At 30.2% G+C, this 24,903-nt stretch overlaps 1 protein-coding gene across 1 annotated transcript; it reads right to left on the reverse strand.

Moving 5' to 3' along the window:
* Positions 1 to 21,994: 21,994 nt before the first annotated feature.
* LOC123212318 (AT-hook motif nuclear-localized protein 20-like) lies at positions 21,995 to 23,602 on the reverse strand. The gene has a single exon (XM_044631417.1). It carries the CDS (start codon positions 23,041 to 23,043, stop codon positions 22,249 to 22,251), a length of 795 nt encoding a protein of 264 aa, XP_044487352.1. The 5' UTR covers positions 23,044 to 23,602; the 3' UTR covers positions 21,995 to 22,248.
* Between the last annotated feature and the right edge of the window lie 1,301 nt (positions 23,603 to 24,903).

Here is a 24,903-nt window from a genome sequence, read left to right on the forward strand (position 1 = left end):
GCACAGTGGTGCGACGAAGAGATCTCTGTCTCTTCGTCGCACTACCGCCGTTGCATCAGGAGAAGTAGGAGGCCGGTGACGACGTCGGAAGACGAAGTTGAAGAACGGGGGTGAAATTGTTATTTTTGAAAGTTATGGGGGGTAGCTGCATTTTAAAAAATATGAAAACCCTAGGTTTAACGGTAAAAATATTACTTTTCAAAGTTTAAAAACTTTGGTAATGGTAAAATGTTAGTTTCTAAAACCTATAGGGGGTGAAAAGTAATAAACTTTATAAATTTTTAATATAAACAATAAAACAACTATTTTATCCCTCCCTGTAACAGAAAAAATGAATAGTAGTTTGGTCATAAGTGGAAAAAGCAATTTTTGATTTGCCGTAGGTATAGGTTTGAAAATGGGATAAAAAATGGGTGGAAAATAGTTCTTTTCCCTTTTTTTTTTCTTTCAAAAAGCTACAGCTCTGTTGTGATTCGGGGAGTAAGTATTTTCTTTGTTATTTGGATAGTATATATCTGAAATTTGTAGTCATATAAACCAATAGAAGCTCTTATTATAGAGGCTTTGAAAATTAGGGTTTCGTGGGGTCGCGTGTGCGTGGGAAGTTGGGTAGCACGTCGTTTTCTCGTGCCCCAACATATGAATTAAAAAAAGGAGAAAGAGAATATTGAATTGGATTATTTGGACCACACTCATGATTACAATCCGTGAACAATATTTATATAATTTTATATGAATTATATTATATATAAGTTTTTTATATATAATTTATTATATAAATAATAAATTATTATATAATTAAGTATTATTTTATTTTGAAATTAAAATTATTAATTATATAATAATATATTATTTATATATATAAATTATATATCAAATATAGTTTTATTTATTTAATATTATATATTCAGTTTTAAATTTTTAATTAAATATTTAAATAATCTTTTAATATATAATTAAATATTTTTTTATTCATATTTAAAATTATTGAATCACACAATGAATAAATAATCCCTTTTGCCCTAGCATCATTTTACAAGTTGTAGGAAATTGAGCAAATTGCGGTAAAATATATTGACTAATATATATGACTTAATGTCATACATAGCAAGAGAAGAAGAGATGGTTTCAAGCTGTTGATCAAATGAAGAAATTAAAAGACAGTGGCTAGTAATAGCCTAACAGGGTGGTAGTGATTATATAATTTTCAATATTGGGATGATAACGATTAATGGTGGTAATGATGGTTTTATGTAAAGATCAAATAACAGAAAGTTGGATATAGATAAAAAAATGTTAGTGAGAATTATATGCATGTAGTATTGTATTTATCAATTATTTTAAAGCCAGATTAGTGATCAGATTAATTATTTTATTAATTTATGGTTTGAACAATTTAATTAGATAATAAATTGATTTAAATTATTATAAAATTATTATGTACTTTTTAAATAGTATTAAAAATTTACTATATTTTTTTAACATAAAATATATAAAACATAATTTCAAAAATGTTAATTAAATAATTGACATTCCATTACATAAATAAAGAAAAAATTAATTATAAATTTTATCATTAATTCAATTAAGATCTTAAAAATTGTAACTCTTTTAAGTTTAATAAGACCAAAATTTATATAATATTATATATACCTAATCTTATTGGTTTTAAATAATTTTCCTATTCAATGAGTTTACCAATCTTTAACTTAATTTTAAAAAAAATAATATTTATATATAGACTGAATTGAATTATGAAACTAAATTATAAATTAATTCACAATTTAACCAATCACACTAACTAATTATGTCCTGTTTTAAAAACAATACTATTTAGTATTATTTAACTATTTCAAATATATGTTAGTATATAAGGCTATCATAGATATTTTATGCACTGACATAGATAATTTGTAAGTCAAGGTAGACATTTACAACCCATAAAAAACTGAAATTATACTTTTCCCCAAATTTATTTCCGCTAAAACCACAATACACACTGTTAGTGTGTGAAATTTCATATTTTTCGGTATTTAATTTTCTTGATTTGTGATATTTAATTCGTTAATTATTTGATTAATTGCTTGTTTTAGGAAATTGGGCGTTAATTGCATTATTCTGAGAAAAGATACAAAATAAAAGGAATTTAGAGTTGTCACGTATCAAGACAGAATGACGGCAAAATACATAGGAGATGACTGATTGTGGAAAGGAGAGAATCGCGCTATTTACTGAAAAATTCACAGTTGAAGACTTAATTAACAATTGGAGGAAGTTCAGGTCCTTTGGATGATATTTGGCACAAAAATATCTCTCAATGACTGAAGCAGACTTGACACTATAAAAAGGACAATTGCTTTCTGTTTTAGGGTTTTTTTTGAGTTTTTTTATTATCTTTTTCTTTCAGAAAGAAACAGAGCCGCAACCCTTCGCTGGTTCTTCTTCAATTAGTATAGGATTTTTATTTTAATTTTATGTGAAGCTATGAACATAAACATGAGTGGCTAACTCTTTTCTTTAGTCGAGTAATCAGGATCATGGTTCTACGACGATTGTGAGATCTTCTTTACCCGTTCTTTTCTTTTAAATATTTAATTTATTCCTGATTTTATTTATTGTTGTCTTGTTCAATTAAATAGGAGACGTCTTATTTATTGGATTAAAAACAACTTTGCTAGATTAAATTATTGAATCCGTATTTGTTTGATGGTTTAATCATAAGTGGCTGACTAGCATGCTTGATGAAGTAGAATAATTATTGCATGTTAGTGGAATAGGTTAATCTAATTTAAACAAAAACAGCGTCCGTGTTTTGTTGATTAGAATCGGTAGCTTTTCTAATTCTTAATTCTGTTTTCAATTTAAATTCTAAGATCGTATCTAGAACTAATTGAAAAACAAGAGAAGTAATTAAAGAACGTTTCTTAATTACCAACACCTAAGGAAAAGCAGAACAACGAGCGTCTCGATGTTTCATAACTGGTTTATTTAAAAGGAAAAATTAATCTTTTTATCGATGATCAATTGAATTGAACCATACCTGAATTACTTGGCTAGAACTCGTCTTTTTATTGTTTCAATCTAGTTTTCTGATTACTTTGATTATTTAATTCTGAATTAATTTATTTTTGTTTATCCGTACGATTCGAAACAACAAAATCCCTCTTGCTTTATTTTGTTATATTTCAGATAAATAACCCAATCTTTGTGGATACGACTCTACTTGCCCTATCTACAAGTTTTCATTGAGAGAGTAGAAAATTTTATTTTTGGTGGATTCGACACCCACCAAATTTTGGCGCCGTTGCCGGGGATTGGTGTTGATAATTTGTCTGAAATTTTTTTTTTTTAATTTTTGTTTAATTTTTTTTTATGACCTGTTTGAATCCTGCATGAGAACTTCAGTTTGATTCTAAAATCGAGAAGACTGCGAGACAACTCCGCAGGGAAACTAAATTAATTAAAGCTTCTTCTTCTTCATCTTTTGGAATTAATTTAGGAGAGGATTTACCAAATACGAGAGTAACAGCAATGGCCGAACGAGAGCTTACTTTAAGGGAGATGGTTATACCTATCATCAATCAACAACCTCTGTGCATTGCCTATCCAAACATCGATGCCAATTTTGAACTCAAATCAGGTTTGATCCATTTATTGCCTACTTTCCGAGGATTATTAGGTGAGGACCCTCATAAACACTTGAAAGAATTTCATGTTGTTTGTTCCACTATGAAACCACAAGGGGTAAGTGAAGAGCAAATTAAACTGCGTGCTTTCCCTTTCTCTTTAACTGATAAGGCTAAGGATTGGCTATATTATTTACCATCAGGTTTTATCAATAGTTGGGATGAGCTTAAAAGACAATTTTTAGAAAAATTCTTTCCTGCTTCTAGGGCCACCTCAATTAGAAAAGAAATATGTGGGATTAGGCAATATAGTGGGGAGACACTTTATGAGTATTGGGAGAGGTTTAATCAGCTCTGTGGCAGTTGTCCCCATCATCAAATTTCTGATCAGCTATTAATTCAATATTTTTATGAAGGTTTATTGTTGTCTGACAGGAATTTGATCGATGCAGCAAGTGGTGGAGCTTTGGTTAATAAAACTTTAACAGAAGCAAAGAGATTGATCTCAACAATTGCCGCCAATACTCAACAATTTGGCATTAGACAGGATGCAACGGTGAGAAGGGTTAATGAGGTAAGCAATAATAATCCTCTTGAGCAAAGACTTGATAAACTCACCTCCTTGTTAGAAAAATTTGTAGTGAATCACCAACAAGTGAAGGCTTGCGGGATCTGTTCGAACACGGAGCACTCTATAGATGCATGCCCTACACTTCAGGAGGACACACATGAGGATGTTAATGTCGTAAGGGGTTATCAGAACCAAAAGAGGTATGATCCATACTCGAACACCTATAATCCAGGATGGAGATATCACCCAAATTTCAATTATGGCCAAAAGAACAATAACTTCCAACAGCCTGGATACCAAAATAGGCCCCCCCCTCCTCAAGCGTTTAATCCAACACCCCAACCTCAGCCGAAAGGTATGTCTCTTGAACAAATTGTTACTGCACTTGCTAATAATACACAACAATTTCAACAGGAGACAAGGGCTAGCATTCAGAATCTAGAAAATCAAGTCAGCCAATTAGCTACTGTTGTGGGAAGATTGGAAACTCAGAATTCTAGTAGATTGCCATCTCAGATTATGGTGAATCCAAAGCAAGATGCAAATTTTACTGAGAATATCAATGCAATCACCCTGTGGAGTGGTAAAGAATTGAAGGATCCTGAAAAGAAGATTCCAAAATATGCAAGAGAAAAGGAGATCGAATGCGAAATTGAGCCAAAAGAAGCCCAAAAATTGTCACCTCCTGCAGAGAAGTACATGCCACCTTCTGTGGTCACTCCACCTCCTTTCCCGAGCCAACTTGCAAAGAACAAAAAAGAACAACAAGAACAAGAGATCCTTGAAGTCTTTCGCAAGGTTGAGGTAAATATTCCCCTTTTAGATGCTATTAAACAAGTTCCTAGATATGCTAAATTCCTTAAGGAATTATGCACGTCAAAAAGAAAACTAAAAGGGGATGAAAAAGTGCATGTCAGTGAGAATGTTTCAGCCATTCTTCAAAGAAAATTGCCTCAAAAGTGTAAGGATCCAGGTATGTTCACAATCCCTTGCAAGATTGGTAATGTTAAAGTTCAGAAAGCTATGATAGATCTAGGAGCATCCATTAATGTCATGTCTAGCTCAATTTATCATTCTTTAAATGTAGGACCTTTAAAACCCACCGGTGTAATAATCCAATTAGCTGATAGGTCCAATGCATATCCTAAAGGGGTGTTAGAAGATGTTCTTGTTCAAGTTAATGAATTGATTTTTCCTGCTGACTTTTATGTGCTTGACATGGAAGATGATAACTCATCTAAATCAGTCCCAATTGTGCTAGGAAGACCTTTTCTTAAGACATCTAGAACAAAAATCGATGTTTCGGAAGGTAATTTAACTATGGAATTTGATGGTGAAGTAATTAGATTCAATATTTATGAAGCCATGAGATTCCCTAGTGATGTCAATTCAGTTTTTGTTGTTGATATAATCGATTCCCTAGCTCAACAAATTTTTGAGTTGCAGGATTCTGATAATTTGAAGGTTGTCCTTAATAAAGGACTTAACACAAAAACATTGTAAAGAATTGAGCAAAAGCTTGTGGTAGATGACAGATTGAGTGATACGGTTTACGAGCTAGAACCATTCGAAACAACCAGGTATGATGTTTCTTATATTTTATTACCCGTTTCTAACTCAAAATTACTTCCATCAATTGTGCAGGCACCCGAATTAGAACTTAAGCCTTTGCCAAGCCATCTCAAATATGTATATTTGGGAGATAATGAAACCCTTCCTGTGATAATTTCTAACAAACTCATTCTTCTTGAGGAAGAAAAACTCATTAGAGTTCTTAAAGATTACAAGGAAGCCATCGGATGGACCATCGCAGACATTAAGGGTTTGAGCCCATCACTTTGTATGCATAGAATCTTGCTGGAAGAGAACACTAAGCCTTCGAGGGAAGCTAAAAGAAGGTTGAATCCTCCAATGATGGAAGTTGTGAAGAAAGAAATAATAAAGCTTTTGAATGCTGGTATGATCTATCCTATTTCAGATAGTGATTGGGTAAGTCCAATACAGGTAGTACCTAAGAAAACTGGTTTCACTGTTCAAAAGAACGATAATGGTGAGTATGTTCCTATTAGAGTTTAAAATGGATGGAGGGTTTGTATTGACTATAGAAAATTGAATGCTTCTACTAGAAAAGATCATTTCCCTATACCTTTTATTGATCAAATGTTAGAAAGATTAGCTGGTCAATCTCACTATTGTTGTCTTGATGGATATTCAGGTTTTAACCAAATTCCAGTTGCTCCTGAGGATCAAGAAAAGACGACATTCACATGTCCTTTTGGTACTTTTGCATATAGACGTATGCCTTTTGGACTTTGCAATGCCCCAGCCACTTTTCAGATATGTATGGTTAGTATATTTTCAGATTATGTGGAGAATATCATAGAGGTATTTATGGATGACTTTACTGTTTATGGTAATTCATTCGAATCTTGTCTAAATAATCTGATTAAAATTTTGAAAAGGTGTATTGAAACAAACCTTGTGCTAAATTATGAAAAATGTCACTTTATGGTTGATCAAGGTTTGATATTAGGGCATATAGTGTCTTCTAAAGGGATAGAGGTAGATAAGTCAAAAATTGATTTGATTAAATCCTTACCTCACCCAACTTGTGTTCGAGAAGTGCGTTCTTTTCTTGGACATGCAGGTTTTTACAGGAGATTTATCAAGGATTTTTCAAAAATTGCCCAACCGCTTTCAAGACTACTACAAAAGGATGTCCAATTCGAGTTTGATAGAGAGTGCAAGAAAGCTTTTGATCAACTGAAGGAACACCTAATTTCTGCGCCGATTGTTCAGCCACCCAATTGGGAATTACCTTTTGAGATTATGTGTGATGCTAGCAATTATGCTATAGGGGCTGTTTTAGGCCAGAAAAGTGGAAAAATTTCTTGTGTGATTTATTATGCTTCAAGAACTCTTGATAATGCTCAAAGAAATTATTCTACAACTGAAAAAGAATTGTTGGCAGTAGTTTTTGCTTTAGAAAAGTTTCGCTCTTATTTATTGGGCACTAAAGTAATTGTTTATTCTGATCATGCAGCTCTAAAGTATTTGCTTTCTAAGAGAGAATCAAAGTCGAGGCTAATTAGATGGATACTATTGCTGCAAGAATTTGATTTGGAGATTCGAGATAGAAAGGGAGCCGAAAATTCTGTGGCTGATCATCTAAGTCGATTGGTGACTGACGAAGACCCTATGCCTTTCCAAGATGCTTTCCTAGATGAGAATCTTTTTCATTTAAATAGTATTACACCTTGGTATGCTGATATTGTTAATTATGTGGTCACTAAGTCATTGCCAAATGATCTCACTAGAGCCCAAAAGGAAAAAATTAAAAGTGATTCTAAGTACTATATATGGGATGATCCATATTTATGGAAGCAATGTTCTGACCAATTAATTCGCAGGTGTGTACATGATAGTGAAATCCAATCTATCTTGGAGTTTTGCCATTCTTATGCATGTGGGGGTCACTTTGGCCCGAAAAGAACAGCACGAAAGGTTCTAGAATGTGGGTTATATTGGCCTACTCTATTTCGAGATACATACATATTCTGTAAGTCTTGTGCTAATTGTCAAAGGAGTGGGAATTTAGGACATAGGGATCAAATGCCACTGAACCCAATTTTGGTTTGTGAAATTTTTGATATTTGGGGAATTGATTTTATGGGTCCTTTTCCATTATCTTTTGGTAATTCTTATATTCTTTTAGCTGTTGATTATGTTTCTAAATGGATTGAAGCTAAGGCAACAAGAACTGATGATGCTAAAACTGTTGTAGGATTTGTCAAGACTTACATTTTTTCCAGGTATGGGACACCAAGAGCCATTATAAGTGACCGTGGAACCCATTTTTGCAATCGGGTCATGGAGGCATTACTTAAGAAGTACAATGTTAATCACCGAGTCTCCACAGCATACCATCCGCAAACGAGTGGACAAGCCGAAGTTTCAAATAGGGAGATTAAGTCTATACTTGAGAAAACGGTAAATCCAAATAGAAAGGATTGGAGCCTTCGTTTGGATGATGCCTTATGGGCCTATAGAACTGCATACAAGACTCCAATAGGTATGTCTCCTTATCGCTTAATATTTGGTAAATCTTGTCATCTCCCAGTTGAATTGGAACACAAGGCCTATTGGGCAATCAAACAATGCAATACGGACTTGAATGAGACAGGTAATCATAGGAAGTTACAACTTCAAGAATTAGAGGAAATCAGAAATGATTCCTATGAAAATTCTCGGATTTATAAAGAAAAGACTAAGCTTTTCCATGATAAAATGATTTCTAGGAAAACCTTTCATGTTGGACAAAAAGTACTCCTATATCATTCTAAACTTAAATTGTTTTCGGGAAAATTACGATCTCGTTGGATTAGTCTTTTTGTTGTTACTAATGTATTTTCTCATGGTGCAGTTGAAATTCAAAGTACCTCTACCAATAAAAATTTTAAGGTTAATGGCATCGTCTAAAACCTTATTATGAAGGATTTCAGGCCTACAATGTAAAGGAAATATCTTTGGCTCTCCCAAATTGATGAATTGGTTGCGTCTAGCCAAAGACATTAAAAAAAGGCGCTTATTGGGAGGCAACCCAATTGATCTTATTTTTCATTATTTTTAATCATTTTGTGTCTTTAATTAAGGTTTAAATTTAAAAAAAAAAACCAAAATTAAAATTAAAAAATTATAAAAAAAAAAGAAAAAGAGCAAATTTCATTTTTGTGTCTTCTCTTTTATTTTTCTAATCTCTTTTCCTCCCTGTTCAATTTCTTTTCATCTCTACAGGCCCAAATCAAATGTCGACAGCTTCAATCACTCTTTCGCTGCACTAACACTCCTATTCAGGGAAGTCCTCTTAACTTTCATTTCATTCTTTCTTTTATATGTGAGCTTCAATTTTTCTACATTAAGGACAATGTAAAGATTAGGTGTGGGGGAGGGAATGCATAATTTTTCAATCTCTTTGGAACCCTTGACTCTCTTGAAAGCTGTCTTAGAATTTGCTTTAAGTTAGTATGCATTATTGGTTCGAGTTTGAATGCATGAAAGAGGCAAGTATGATTAGTGATTTTGCTTCAAATGTTTCGAGTATCTCATTGATTTTAATGATTGAATTGAATGAAAATGTGCAAGGTTTGCTACAAGTTGAACACTATTGTGAGCTTTTGAGCCCATGAGCATTTCATTACACTTTGCTCTAATTATCTTCTTTGTTGAGTGTTTATCAAACATGGCTTGTTATTCTAGAATTTGCTCTGTTATGCATTTCGAGACCACATTTTTTTTGAATTCATGCATTAAGATGATAAGGGCATTTAGGATTAACCACTTCGAAACTCTTAAAAAGCCATCCATAGCTATATTTTCTAGTAGATAGCCAATTTCGAGCCGAATCCCTTTTCTTTGTTTTAACCCATAAATATTTACCCTTAAGCCTTTTGTTTTATCTTGTTAACCCTTGTATCAAGATATTGTGAGAGTGAATTGCATGATTAAAAAAAAAAAAAAAACCAAATGGGTAGATGGGTAGATATAAGGAGTGAAAAAAAAAAATTTGAAAAAAAAAAAAAGAGAGAAGATATTCATCCCTATGTATTGAATAGGAAGTTTGGACAAGTGAAGTATCCATAATTGTATAGAAAAGAAATCCAATTATTCCTACATGTTGTAAATTAAATTTTAAAAAAAAAAAATCTTTGAAGAAGGGATGAGTTTCACTGAAAAAAAAAAAAAAAAGGAAGAGAGAAATGTGGTTGAAAGAGTTATCTTCGTTATTCTTTAAATATCATGTAAGGGAACTCACTCATATCTTGATCTTTACACCTATATTTTCATTCTTTTTCCTGCCTTCACCTAAGCCCCATTACAACCTTACTTAAGACCCTTTGATTTTTACATCGTATTCATATTTATTAGTGGTGGAGTTATGATATATGAGCGAACTTATGGTAATGACTTGCTTTGTTTTGATCTGAGAGCTAAATGAAACCCTCAACACTTTGAGAGTATAGAGTGAAACCAATGTGAGGGTGTAGAATCTTGTTTCATTTGATTTTGATGACATTGTTGAGATTGATGAGATGCTTATGTTTTTCCAAAAATTCATGCTATAAAGACTTGTGCTCTTGATTGTTGTTTTGGACTTGGGTTTCTAATGCATCTTAACTTTGAGTTATTTGGGGATGTACTGAAAGGAGGGAAAAGGGTGAAGAAGAGACTGATTGATGTTTACTTGAGGACAAGCAAAGGAATGGTGTGGGGGAATTTGTTAGTGTGTGAAATTTCATATTTTTCGGCATTTAATTTTCTTGATTTGTGATATTTAATTCGTTAATTATTTGATTAATTGCTTGTTTTAGGAAATTGGGCGTTAATTGCATTATTCTGAGAAAAGATACAAAATAAAAGGAATTTAGAGTTGTCACGTATCAAGACAGAATGACGGCAAAATACATAGGAGATGATTGATTGTGGAAAGGAGAGAATCGCGCTATTTACTGAAAAATTCATAGTTGAAGACTTAATTAACAATTGGAGGAAGGTCAGGTCAGGTCCTTTGGATGATATTTGGCACAAAAATATCTCTCAATGACTGAAGCAGACTTGGCACTATAAAAACGACAATTGCTTTCTGTTTTAGGGTTTTTTTTGAGTTTTTTTAGCATCCTTTTCTTTCAGAAAGAAACAGAGCCGCAACCCTTCGCTGGTTCTTCTTCAATTAGTATAGGATTTTTATTTTAATTTTATGTGAAGCCATGAACATAAACATGAGTGGCTAACTCTTTTCTTTAGTCGAGTAATCAGGATCATGGTTCTACGACGATTGTGAGATCTTCTTTACCCGTTCTTTTCTTTTAAATATTTAATTTATTCCTGATTTTATTTATTGTTGTCTTGTTCAATTAAATAGGAGACGTCTTATTTATTGGATTAAAAACAACTTTGCTAGATTAAATTATTGAATCCGTATTTGTTTGATGGTTTAATCATAAGTGGTTGACTAGCATGCTTGATGAAGTAGAATAATTATTGTATGTTAGTGGAATAGGTTAATCTAATTTAAACAAAAACAGTGTCCGTGTTTTGTTGATTAGAATCTGTAGCTTTTCTAATTCTTAATTCTGTTTTCAATTTAAATTCTAAGATCGTATCTAGAACTAATTGAAAAACAAGAGAAGTAATTAAAGAACGTTTCTTAATTACCAACACCTAAGGAAAAGCAGAACAACGAGCGTCTCGATGTTTCATAACTGGTTTATTTAAAAGGAAAAATTAATCTTTTTATCGATGATCAATTGAATTGAACCATACCTGAATTACTTGGCTAGAACTCGTCTTTTTATTGTTTCAATCTAGTTTTCTGATTACTTTGATTATTTAATTCTGAATTAATTTATTTTTGTTTATCCGTACGATTCGAAACAACAAAATCCCTCTTGCTTTATTTTGTTATATTTCAGATAAATAACCCAATCTCTGTGGATACGACTCTACTTGCCCTATCTACAAGTTTTCATTGAGAGAGTAGAAAATTTTATTTTTGGTGGATTCGACACCCACCACACACCTAGAATAAACAAACCCTAACTAGAATTGACAAAACTCATTCAAGTTTAAACTGCACGAACTACACAAACATGGAAACCATGTAAACTTCCGCAAACTATGTAAACCTCACAAACTATACAAACCCATGCAAATCACACAAACCAGCAAACTATGCATAACCCATTGTGTGGTTGCATGGTTTGCGTAGTATGGATAATATGCCTGTAAATTTAAGCATTTTGCATCCAAGTTTTCTCTCCTTGAACAACTACACTTTCAGACAACTAAACCATAACTATTAACAATTGCATTTTACTATCCATTTGACAAAAATAGACATAAACCTAAATCGTGTAAACAATGACCAAACATAAATAACCAAAACTCTAACTTATCTCTGAATCCATTTCCGAAATGTTGTTGTTCATTAAAGGTGTTGCTGCTTGTCAGAGATCCTAACTTCAAGGATAGTCATCAATTGGTTTGAGATTTCCATTTTCGGGTATCTTGCGTTTTTTAAATTTGGTTTTACATGTGTTTTGTTTTGATTTTGGTTGAGAGTTTTTTGTTTTTTACATTAGGGCAAAATGGGTATAAATTATGTCATTTGCTTATAAAAGTAAAAGACAAAAAAATTAGTCTAGAAAGGTATAAACGACAAATCATATGCCTATTTTAATTAATTTTCCTTAATTATCTAAGTTACAAGATAGAATAATATCATCCTAATTAATTAATAATAAAATTATTTACACAAATAATATGTACAACTTTATTCACAAATAATTACATATTACTATATAATGAAATATTATTTTATCTCTAATTTAAAACTACCTAATTACATAATGATTTACAAAATTATACATATTATTTATACGTGTAACATTACTTGTTAATTAATCTTATAGCGGAGAACACATGGACATTTTAAAATGAAAACCTTAAATCTTTCAAATTCCAGATAAAATTAGGGAAAAATACTGATTCATGGTCTTCAGTGTCTTCAATCTAATCTTTGTAAATCAAATTTGGAATCTTACAAGAACATTATAACTGTTTTGAAATCATTTGTTTAGATAAGACAATACACAAATAAAACTAAATTCCCGTCATCGATTCAGATGTTGAGTAATTCCTCTTCGAAATCTTGTAGGCTCTCAAATTCTGTAAATGATTGTGTATGTAAAATTTCAGAATTTTAAATTCTGAGTTTAGAGGCTTATGTATGACTTATTTATATTCATCTTTTCTATCGAAAGGTATAATCGCAAGGAAAAAATTGTAAAAGAGGAATTTCCAACTATAGTTGAATTAATTACAATAAAATTATGTGCATCCATTTTTTATACACAATTTATATACACAGATGAGATGTTATCATGTGATTGAATTTTTTTTATCATATGATGACACATATTTTAAAATCACTTAATTATATAATGACATATCACTATGTACATGAATTGTGTATCAAAAATTGGTACACATAGCATTGTTCAATTAATTATCCTTTGATATTCAGAGAAAAAAACTGACATTTTCATCATTATAATAGGTAATATTAATTTTTCATAAGTTTCCTCTTAAAAAATTAAAATTAAATGTACAATCAACTCTCATTAATTTATTTATTTATATCAGTTAATATGATAATTATAAAATTATGTATACAAACAAGTATATATAATTTTGTATATAAATGATAATATGTCACTAAATAATTGAATGTTTTATCTCTAATTCAAAACCACTCAATTATATGGTTTGTGTACAAAATTATGCATATTATTTTTATACATAACATTACTCATATGTTATCCTACCATATGTTATTTTCTATTATTTCAAAATCAATTAATTTTATGTTATCATATTAAGTGATATAGAAAACTTGTAAAATTTATTTATGCATATAGCATTACTCTTAATTTAATTTATAATCAAAGTTGTAATGGAAAAAGGATACCGAAAGATATTCGTTTTATGTGTTGAGGAAAATTAATTTTTAATTATTATTTGTATTTAATTAAAAAATATATGTTATTATTTATATATAAAATCATACATATAATTTTATTATAATTTTTTAACCGGCAATTGAATATAACTATATCATTTGAATAGAAAAAATTAATTTTTTTTTTCAATGTTACATGATTTACTAGAGGATACTTTAAAAAGATTCACTGTGTATATGAGGAATTTAAATAGTTAAAAAAATATAACTTATCATTCTCTCACACACACACTCTTATAAGTTTTGTATGTCTATAAGAAATGAGTTATAAAGTTGTCCTTTCTGTTATAAATTTTAATAATTGGACACACACACACGCCCTTCTAAGAAGTATTGTATGTCTATAAGAAAGGAGTTATAAAGTTGTCCTCTTTGTTACAAATTTTAATAATTGGAATAGCGAAATAAAAGAAAGATGATACTCTTTTAGACAGAATATGAAGCAAATTAAGAGATGTATATAACTTTTTTGATGGAAAGAGAGAATGTATATTGCAATTAAACCGGGGGGAGCTTCTTTATATAGACAAATTCCGTTACCCATAACCAATAATATCATTCCACCTCTCAATTTTCACTGCCCACTCTGCCTTGTCATTAAATGCATTCCCACCAAAATTTCTTATTTTTCTTTCACCTAGTGGAAAAATTCACTATATATATATAACATTATCCCTTATATTTTCATAATTTATAAATAATTATATTAACTTTATTAAAAAAAAACTCGATAGGGTAAAAATCAAAATAAAAAAATATAATTATTTAATTTTATATAAAATAATATTAGATATATTAAAACTGTTTCATTAAAACTTTTATTAAGAAAACCTAATGAGACAAAACTTAGTAAAAGAAAAAAAAGTATATTACACATTTTGTTCAATATATGATAAATTCAAATATTTGCTCCCTCTAATAAATGTTTCCCCTGATGAGTGTTGTTTCTGATGAGTGCTCCCCCTGATTATAGTGAGATTAATTTGGTTACTTGTTAAATCATCATATACTAATGTTATACACTAACTTTTCAAATATTGATATCGGTAATATCTTAATGAACAAATCTGTAAGATTCTCACTAGATCGTATTTGTTTAACATCAATTTTTTTGCTCTGTTGAAACTTATAAGTGTAAAAAAACTTTGGTGAGATATGTTCAGTTATGTTTCTTTTAATGTATCTTCCTCTGATTTAAGCAATACATATTGCATTGTTTTCATATACTATGGAAAAAGTGTCTATTGTAGAAGAAATATTACATGTATTCCGAATATGAAATATGATAGACCGTAATAATATACATTCTCGGTTGGCTTCATGGAGATCTAGAATCTCTAAATAATTTAAAGATGTTGCAACCAAAGTCTATTTGGTAGAGCGTCAGGATATCGCTATGTAATTATAAATAAAAATATATCATGTCTATAAGTAAGTCATATGAGGGTCAAAAAGATAACCAATATCTATAAATCCAACCAAACTAGGATTTTTAAGAGATTTGACAGAATATAATAATTTAAATCTCTAGTTTCACATAGGTAATAAAGTATATGTTTGATTTCATTCCAATGACGACGCATTGGTATAGAGCTAAATCAAGCCAATAAATTGACCACAAAAGGTTTATCCGATCTAGTGTTTATTCGACCAAATATAATATGACCCTAATAACATTAAGATACAGTACTTTAGGACTAAGTATCTTTTCATCTTCTCCTTTAAGACAAAATAGATCCTTTTCCAATTGAGAGACAAAACAACCATTAGGGTGTACAAAAGATAAGTCTTATTCATATTAAAGCATTTTAATAATTTTTCAATATACGCTGATTGATGAATAACTATTTTATTTGAATTGTGCTCAATTTGTAAGCCTAGATAATATTTGTTTTTCCTAAATCTTTTATCTCAAATTCTTTTTTCAAATATTCAATAGTTTTTAGAGTCTTTTAGTAGTCACAATTAAATACATGTTATCAACATAAACTATTATAATGGTAAATTTGGATTCTGACTTTTGATAAAGACACACATGGGTATATAAAGTTATTCACATAGTCCTCTTTTTTTCAAATATTCATTGAAATGATTGTACCACATTCGTCTAGATTGTTTTAATCCATACAATAATCTTTGTAATTTAATTGAGTATACACCTATTGAATTGACCCTTTGTACTTTAGGCAATTTATATCTTTCAAGAAGTTTTATATAAATTTCAGTATCTAAGTTTTCATACAAATAAGCAGTAATTACGTCCATTAAATGCATATGTAGTCATTCAGAGATTGTTAAACTAATTAAATATCTGAATATGATTATATTCATCATAAGTGCATAAGTTTCATCAAAGTTTATACTTGGTCTTTGGGAAAAGCCTTGGGCTAGAAGCATGTCTTTAAATCTAGTAATCTTATTTTTCTTATTTCTTTTTCTTTCAGATACTCATTTATATTCAACTGGTTGTACATCCTTAAGTGTTAAAACTACAGGCCCCAACACTTGACATTTTGCTCGAGAAGCTAATTTTGCTCAAATGTTTCTTTCCATTTAGGTCAATCGTATATTTGTTTACACTCAGCCACAATATATGGTTCAAAATTGTAGTAGCTGCTATAAATAAGAATATATCATCAATATTAACCATTTCGCATTTCTACATCTCTCGTGTATAAACATAATTTAAAGATATTTTAGTATTTTTATTTTTTCGTTCTTCAAGATTTTGTATTATTTTATTTTTAATTTAAATTAACTAATTACATGATAATACATTATCATTTGAATAAATACATATTACATTATTCTTTTTTATATGTTTAATGAAAAAGTTTTATAAGTAATACCTCTGTAATTTCTAGCCATGATTAACAAGCGAAGTAGTAAATCTATCAGGCGAGAACCTCATTGCTTGTTATAATCAATACAAAGCGTTTTTAAGCTTGTACACATAATCTCAAAATTGAGAATCTTCAAAAACTATATGTTGTTGCACATATTCTTCTTCCATAAAAAATCCATTCACAAATGCAATTTTTGCTTCTATTAATATGAAATCAGTAAGCATACATAAGTAATTATCATCGAAAAACATAGGGAAATACCAGTAAATCAATAAATTATTAGTAGTTTACTAATTTCAAATCCTAAATAATCGAGTCTGAAAGATGTTTAAAAAAATTTGAATGATAAGAAGGATTTTACATATGAAATTGAATAAAAATATTATTACTTTCAATGGATTGATTTTGATGTCCATAAAATATCTCACATTTTTTAACACACTTTATTTCATCATGACCAATCTAAGAGCCAATGGTCTCAAATTATTTTTTTTTTAAACTCTATTTGAAAATTTTAAAATGTATTTATTAATTGGGGATATAAAAAAATTAAATCAACATGAATTTGTGCACACACCATTTCATTTTGTTGAGAGTAATGTGCAATTATAATAAATACCAAGTTAACTATTAATAATGATTTGTCATTATATTATTATAATTCAAAAGCATTTAAAATACATGATAACACGTTATCATTTGAATAAATGCACACAACATTATTTTGTTATATTTGTTAAATGACCAAAGTTTGGCTAAAAGAGTATTTCCCACCCAAGTTTTAACTTAATCTCAAAATTATACCTATAATAGATGAAAAACCCAAACACTCACTCATAAATTAACTACAGTCAAAATTTTCATTTAGCGGCGAGGATAAAATCGTCATGTTACTCTTATACTCTAAAACATTAAAATTTATATCATTCTCTCATAAGTTTTAAAAGTTAACACTTCACCCCATCTTAAAGTTTAAAAAATTTAGATTTTACCCCTAAAGTTTGTTTCCCTTCTCTAGCCACCACCATTCTAACCGACAGACAGTGTTTTCTACTCATCTTCTAGATCTGGCCATAAAAGACGACAAAGGACTGCCTTCCACGACCACGAAGCATCATCCTTCATCATGTCTTCCTGATCTGGATGACATTTCGTCATCCAAATCTAGATGACAAGGTTCATTCTTCGTCGGAGAAGAGCGTCACTTCTTTCCTATCATCAGTCAGATTTCCTAAGCCACCAGAGATGAGACCTAGAAAAGGGAGAAAAGTAAATTTTTTAAAGTTTAATCGTGGAAATAAATTGTTTGTTTTCTAAATTAAGGAGGGGAAATAATATAAATTTTTAAGATTTTAAGATTTAGGGATAAAATAACAATTTTATGCATATTTCTAACTGAAAATTTTAACAACAATTAACCTACAAATAGATATTCGAGTTTTTTGTTTGTCGTAAATATATTTTTAAAATTAAACTAAAACTTGAGTAAAAAATAGTCTTCTCCCAACAAAGTTTTATAAACAGTACCTCTTTTGTAGTCATGGACTCATGGCTAACAAGGAAAGTAATCAATCTATCATACTAGACCTTCGATGTTTGTTATAATTAGTAAAAAACTTTGTTAAACTTGCACACATAATGGCGAAATCGAAGATCTTCGGAACCTACGTGTTGATCCACATATACTTATTTCATAAAAAATCCATTCAAAAATGCAATTTTTTTGTCTATCTATTAAAATTTAAAATTTGAAATCAATAAGCATGCATAAGCAATTATAATCGAAAAATATATGGAGCCACCAGTTTCATAATTTCAACGACCGCCCAAACTTTATTAGAAATCAATAAATAAATTATTAATAGTTTACTAATTTCAAATCCTAATTAATTGAGTCCGAAATACGTGTCTAAGAAATTTTGAATGATAAGAAAGAAATTAAGTAATCATTTTGTTTCTGCGTCTATTGAAAAAATACATACTTAATTTTTAAGTTTTTTTAACCGTAACACCGTCCATATTATTACATGAATATAATATTTATTCCCTAAATTGAAATAACACGTTTTTTAATAGTTTGAATATATATATATATATATTCAAACTATAATAGTTGAATCATATGTCGTATTATATATTAAAAACTTAATTTACTATATCATGTATCATATTATATGATACACCCTTTAAAAATTAAAATAATAAAATATTATAATTGACACATCATTATTTTGAAAAAAATCACAAATATCAATAATATTTTAAAATTTTTCATATATACCTTTAATGCATTATCATTTTTTCTAAAAAATGTAGCAATTTATATCAATAATATGTATCATATCATAAGATATATATTGTATCATATTAATTCGATACACCTTATAATATGTATTGTTTTTTATCTATATCATATCGTATCATAGGACACGATATGTATCGTGTATTTTAGGATATTAATTACTATGATTCAAACCATGATTCAAACTAGACTTAATCGTATTTTTTTAGTTTAGTTTAGTGTGGTTTGAAATCTAAAATTGTTTGATTTGGTTTGAAAATTTTTTAAACTTTTTTTTCAATTTGATTTGAAAAATCTGTCAAACCGTACCAAACTGGACCATGCACACTCCTAACAGACATGGATGTATAAAGGTTCCTAATTTTAGTTTAAAGTATGTTTGTTAATTTATATTAATGGTATATTTATTTATTATTTGTTAATTTGAATTATGTTCAAAATGGAATAAATTTGAAATAAATAGATATAACTAAAACACATTTTTTTAATTTTCAAGAATCTTTTAATTGTATATTCTATTGTTGAACTGTTTTATATATCAATAAAACTATGTATACCCATCTTTGATACATAATTTGTGTACACAGATGAGGTGTTATTATGTGATTGGATGTTTCTTTATTATATGATGACACATGTTGTAAAATCATTTAATTGCATTATGACACATTACTGTGTACATGAATTGTGTACCAAAAATGGGTACACATAGTATTGCTCTTTATATATATACGTGAGAATCCTTTAATTTTTTTTTTAAAATTATTTATATCTCATTATTATTCATTTATTTTACATATAATTTTATACCTAAAACAATTGCTTTAGAGATTTATCAGTTGATTTTACCCATCAAAATAACTTTTTTCTAGGTTAATCGAACAGTATGTGATTGGAATTGAAAATCACAATGAATGACAGAAAATTGAATAATTATAAATTTATAAGTTGTGATTATAATGTGTTACCTCAAAGGGAAGATTGGTTTAAATCTCTTTTAATGATATATTAATCTCAAACTTTTAATTTATTAGATTAAGTGATTGTGAGGTTAATCACTAGACCTGGAATTTATTCTATTCAGTGTGATTGATTCCAATTCAATGTGATGGTCTAATTCGAGTGTGGTTTCTCGTAATTAAAAAAAATTATAATATGTAAATTGCCTCTATTTTAAATTTTTTTAAATATATTTATTAAGGGGGAGATTAAATTGCCTCTATTTTAAAATTTTTTAAATATATTTATTAATTGGGGATATTAAAAAATTAGGTGAGAACTTACCAAAGAATGATAACTCTATGTAATAAAAAAAATCATTTCGTTGGAATTAAAAAAAAAAAGGCTTTTAAAAGTATAAATAATAAAATAAAATATGGAAAATATATAATATATATATATATATATATATATATATATATATATATATATATATATGTAGGCCAAAAGATTCTTATATATATGTATGGCCAAAAGATTTATTCTCGAATACTTATTTGTCTATTAAAATTTAATGTTATTATTAAAAATAAAATTATCATTTAGTAAAAATATTTTTAAAAACCTAAAATTTATCACATTTTCCCCTTTAGTTCCTCCTAAAGTTTTTCCAACCACCACTTGTGATGATTGAAGAGGAGATGATGACGTTCTTTCTCCCTCTCAACTTTTCTCTCAATCCCACTCTATTCCTAGATGAAGATGAAACATGTTTTTATCCAAAAATGAAGCTAGATTGAGAGAGAAGCCAAAAGGGAGAGAGAATGCCACAATCTTCATCTCCAATCGTCAATAATGGTGGTTGGAAAGACCTTAGGGGAAAATGTTAATATTTCAAACTTCAGGTTGGAGGAATTTATTATATTTTTAAACATAGAAGAAGAGGGGAAATGTGATAAATTTTAGGTTCTTTTAAATATTTTCTAAATGACAATTTTACCCTTAACAGTAATAACAAAATTTAACACATGGATGAGTATTTATGTTTTTGAAAATTAGTAGATATAAGTTTGGATTTACACTCAACCTTAGGTCGGAATAAATCTTTTGCCTCTCTCTCTCTCTCTCTCTCTCTCTCTATCTCTCTCTCTCTATATATATATATATATATATATATATATATATATATATATATATATATATATATATATATATACCATTAGTATTTGTATCGGCAAGTACTTAATATAATTATATCTTATTGGGACATAATAAACAAATAGGTAGCTTTTTTATTATATTAAATATTGAACTATAAAAGTAAATTAATTTTAGTTATCCTCCAAAAAATAATTAAAAAAATAACTAACCAACAATTCTAAAAGGGAAAAGGACAATTTCCCATCTAAATTTTAATTGAAATTCAAAATCACATCCACAACAAATGAAAAACCTAAATACTCATCCATAAACTAATTGCTGTACAAATTTTTAATTAAAGATAGGGATAAAATTATTATTTTACTCATAAACCCTAAAACCTAAAAATTTATATCATTCCACCCCCTTAGTTTAGAAAATAACATTTACCCTCCATGATTAAAATTTGAAAATTTAACTTTTCCCCTTTCCAGACTTCATCTCCAGTAGCTTAGGAAACCGGTCATCAATCAAGAAGAAGCAAAGGTCAAGAATGACCCTTCGTCATCCAAATCTAGATGATGAAGGGTTGTCCTTTGTCACTAGATCTGGAAGATGGGTGAAAAGCGTTAACTGTCGATTGGAATAACGATAGCCGAAAAATGAAACAAATCCTAGAGGTGAAATATAATCTTTTCAAATTTGAGAATGGGTTGAAGTGTTATTTTTAAAATCTATAAAATGATATAAATTTCAAAGTTTTATGATTTATGGGCCCCTGTCTTTTACTGAAAATTTGAACGACAATTAGTTCATGACTAAGTGTTTAAATTTTTCATCTACCATAGACATGATTTTAAGATTAAACTAAAATTTGGGTGAAAAATAGTCCTTTTTAATATTTCTTCAACTCTATTCTATCATATAGTAATCCAATTAGCTATGTCTATATTAAAAAAACTATTAAATAGTAGTAATCCCGACTCAAAAATATAATTCAAAAGAAAAAATCTGGTCCGATAATCTTTTTATTGGAAACAGAAACGAAAACAAAGAAAAGCTATAAATATACATTCAAAACAATGGCTCCGCCCCCGCTTCTTCTTATTCCTTCTTTCTTTCTATCCTCTTTCAAGAACTATCTTTAAAAAGCAGAAAAATAATATATACAATAATGATAATAATAAAAGATTCACAAAGTTAAAGTCTTCCTACCTTCAATTTATAAATAGAAGTTGTAGTTCTAGCTAGAAAGACGGGCGCGTGTGAGCCCAACTATAAGCCTCTTGTAGCTGACCGCCATTTGGTGGCAGATTATAAATAGAGATTTGTGAAGGATCAGGAAGAGCAGTGTGAGGGTGGTGACCACTGCTTTCAATTTGCGGAGGCGAATTATCAGCGGGCCCTTGGATCTGTCCTTGACCAGCAGTCTCTTCATCATCTTCTAGAGGCAATCTCTCGTACGTGGCATTTGCAAACGTGGCGGCTATAACTATCACAGGGCCAGCTGCCACAAGTTGGCCCACCACACTCCCTCCCACCACCTGACCCTGTCCGCCGGCTAAGTACACCGTTAACCCATTTGAGCCTGCAGGAGCTGGTCCTGGCAAAAAAGCCCCAGTCAACGATAAAATCTCAAACCTACCTGGTAGTGCCATCAGGGCACCGGGTGCTGATGGTTGCCGTAATGTCACGTTGGCCACGGAGCCACTGCCACTAAGCACGCAAACGCCACGCTGTCGCCTCCTTGCGAATTGGGCTACACTTTCTACCACATCAGCTCCACCAGCCACCTCCATGACATGGCTACGGAGAGAATTAGGGCTGTCCCTGGTTACGAAAATTGGTGGTTTAGGTTTGTTTTTGGATCCGGCAGGTCTGCCTCGGGGTCTGCGGTTGCCAATTTCAACTGCTCCCTCTCTGGGTTCATCACCAGTGTCTCTGTCTTCTTCATCTTCATTGCCTCTGGTTTCGTTTACAGAGATTTCAAGGTCACGTTTGTTTAGAATCGGTGAACTGGCAGCCGGGTCCATGCCCGGCATGCTGACTTGATTGGTCCACCAAGGGTTAGCCAGTTTTGTTGAATTGTGGTAAAATAGCAAATAAGAGAAGAAGATTAAGCAAAGAATTAAATCAAATTTAAGGATTTCTCGTTTATATTTTTAGCTCTTTAGAAGTTAAGGACTTGAGATCAGAAAGTCAAACCAGAGCTAAACAAGAAACAAAAGATTAGATGTACAAACTATGGATTGTTCTTTATGAGGTACTGGGGCTCAACCTTTCACAGATTTATGAGAGAGAAGGCAGAAGCTAGTTTGTGATCGAGTACTGAAGAAAGAGAGGTAGTAAGAAGAGAGAATCAGATCCAATTGGTAATGGAGTCAAAGTACGAAGAAGAGAAAAAAAGGACTTTAATTTAGAAGATGAAGAAGAATACAAACAAAGAACAACAGATGCAAAACCCTCGATAGAATCAATTAAAAGAGGCACCCACACTGAGACAGGAAGAGAATAAACTAAGGGTGAGAGAGAAATTTTACAGTATTCAAAACAACAAACTCAAAACACAACAATCAATCAAATCTTTTTTTCCCGTTCTTCTTTCTTTCAAAAAGCTACAGTTCTGTTGTGATTCGGTGAGTGAGTATTTTCTTTGTTATTTGGATGGTATATATCTGAAAATTGAAGTCATAAAAACCAATAGAAGCTCTTATTATAGAGGCTTTGAAAATTAGGGTTTCGTGGGGTTGCGTGTGCGTGGGAAGGTGGGAAGCACGTCGTTTTCTCGTGCCCCAACATATGAATTTTCAAAAAAGGCCAAAGGACATTTTCACAACACCCCCCAAAAAATGTTTCAAATTCCTACTCATTAACTTTGAAAACTTATTTATCCACTTATAGACAGTTAAAACTAACCGAACCTGTTAATTATATCATTTTTCCTTTAAACCATAAAAACTAACAATTTTTTTCTAACCCATATTTTCAAAAATAGCATTTTCCCCCTACGGTTTTTAATTTTTCAGATTCAATTTTTTTGACAATAAAAAGACTTATCTGATGATCTCTAGGCAACGTCTCTTCCTCTCCTGTATGTCCTCTTTCTGACGCTATATGGAGTCGTCATCATCAAAAAGCGAAGATGACTCGTCTTCGTGGCTAACAAAGATGAATCGTCTTCGTCTAGAGACAAAGAGTCTTCGTTAACGACAAAGACTCTTTCTTAACAAAGAGTCTTTCACATGGACGAAGATGATTCATCTTCGTCTCTGATGAAGACAAGTTGTCTTCGTTTTTTAATGACGACGAAGTCACAGAGCATCAAAAGGAGGACGATTGAAAGGAGGACACACCTAAAAGGAAGAGATGTAGTCTAGAGATCACCGGAGAAGTCTCTTTGTCACCAAAAAAATTGAATTTGAAAAATTGGAAACCCTAGGTGAAAATTGTTATTTTTGAAAACGTGGGTTAAGGAAAATTATTAGTTTTTAGGGTTTAAGAGGCAAAATAAAATCAATTTTACGTTTATTTTTAATATTAAATATATAATGATAATTTTGTCCTTAAAACTAACAGATTTAACCATCGATAGATAAATAAATGAGATTTTTAAAGTTAATAGAAAGAAACTTAGAAAAACAGCATATTTTAGGTGAAAATAAATCTTTTGGCCATAAAAAAAAAAAAAAAGGAGGTAGAGAATATTCAATTGGATTATTTGGGGTCCTAGTTTCAATGGTCTTAACCTAGCATTCAATTTGCACATATCCTTGAATCCATTCTCAACATTTTCGGGTTAGAATCATGTCTTTGTCCACACACGATTACAATCCGTGAACTTATCTATATAATTTCTTATGAATTATATTATATGTATATATTTTTTATATATAATTTATTAT

Source organism: Mangifera indica, chromosome 3, assembly GCF_011075055.1.
Source record: "Mangifera indica cultivar Alphonso chromosome 3, CATAS_Mindica_2.1, whole genome shotgun sequence".
Classification (NCBI taxonomy): Eukaryota; Viridiplantae; Streptophyta; class Magnoliopsida; order Sapindales; family Anacardiaceae; genus Mangifera; species Mangifera indica.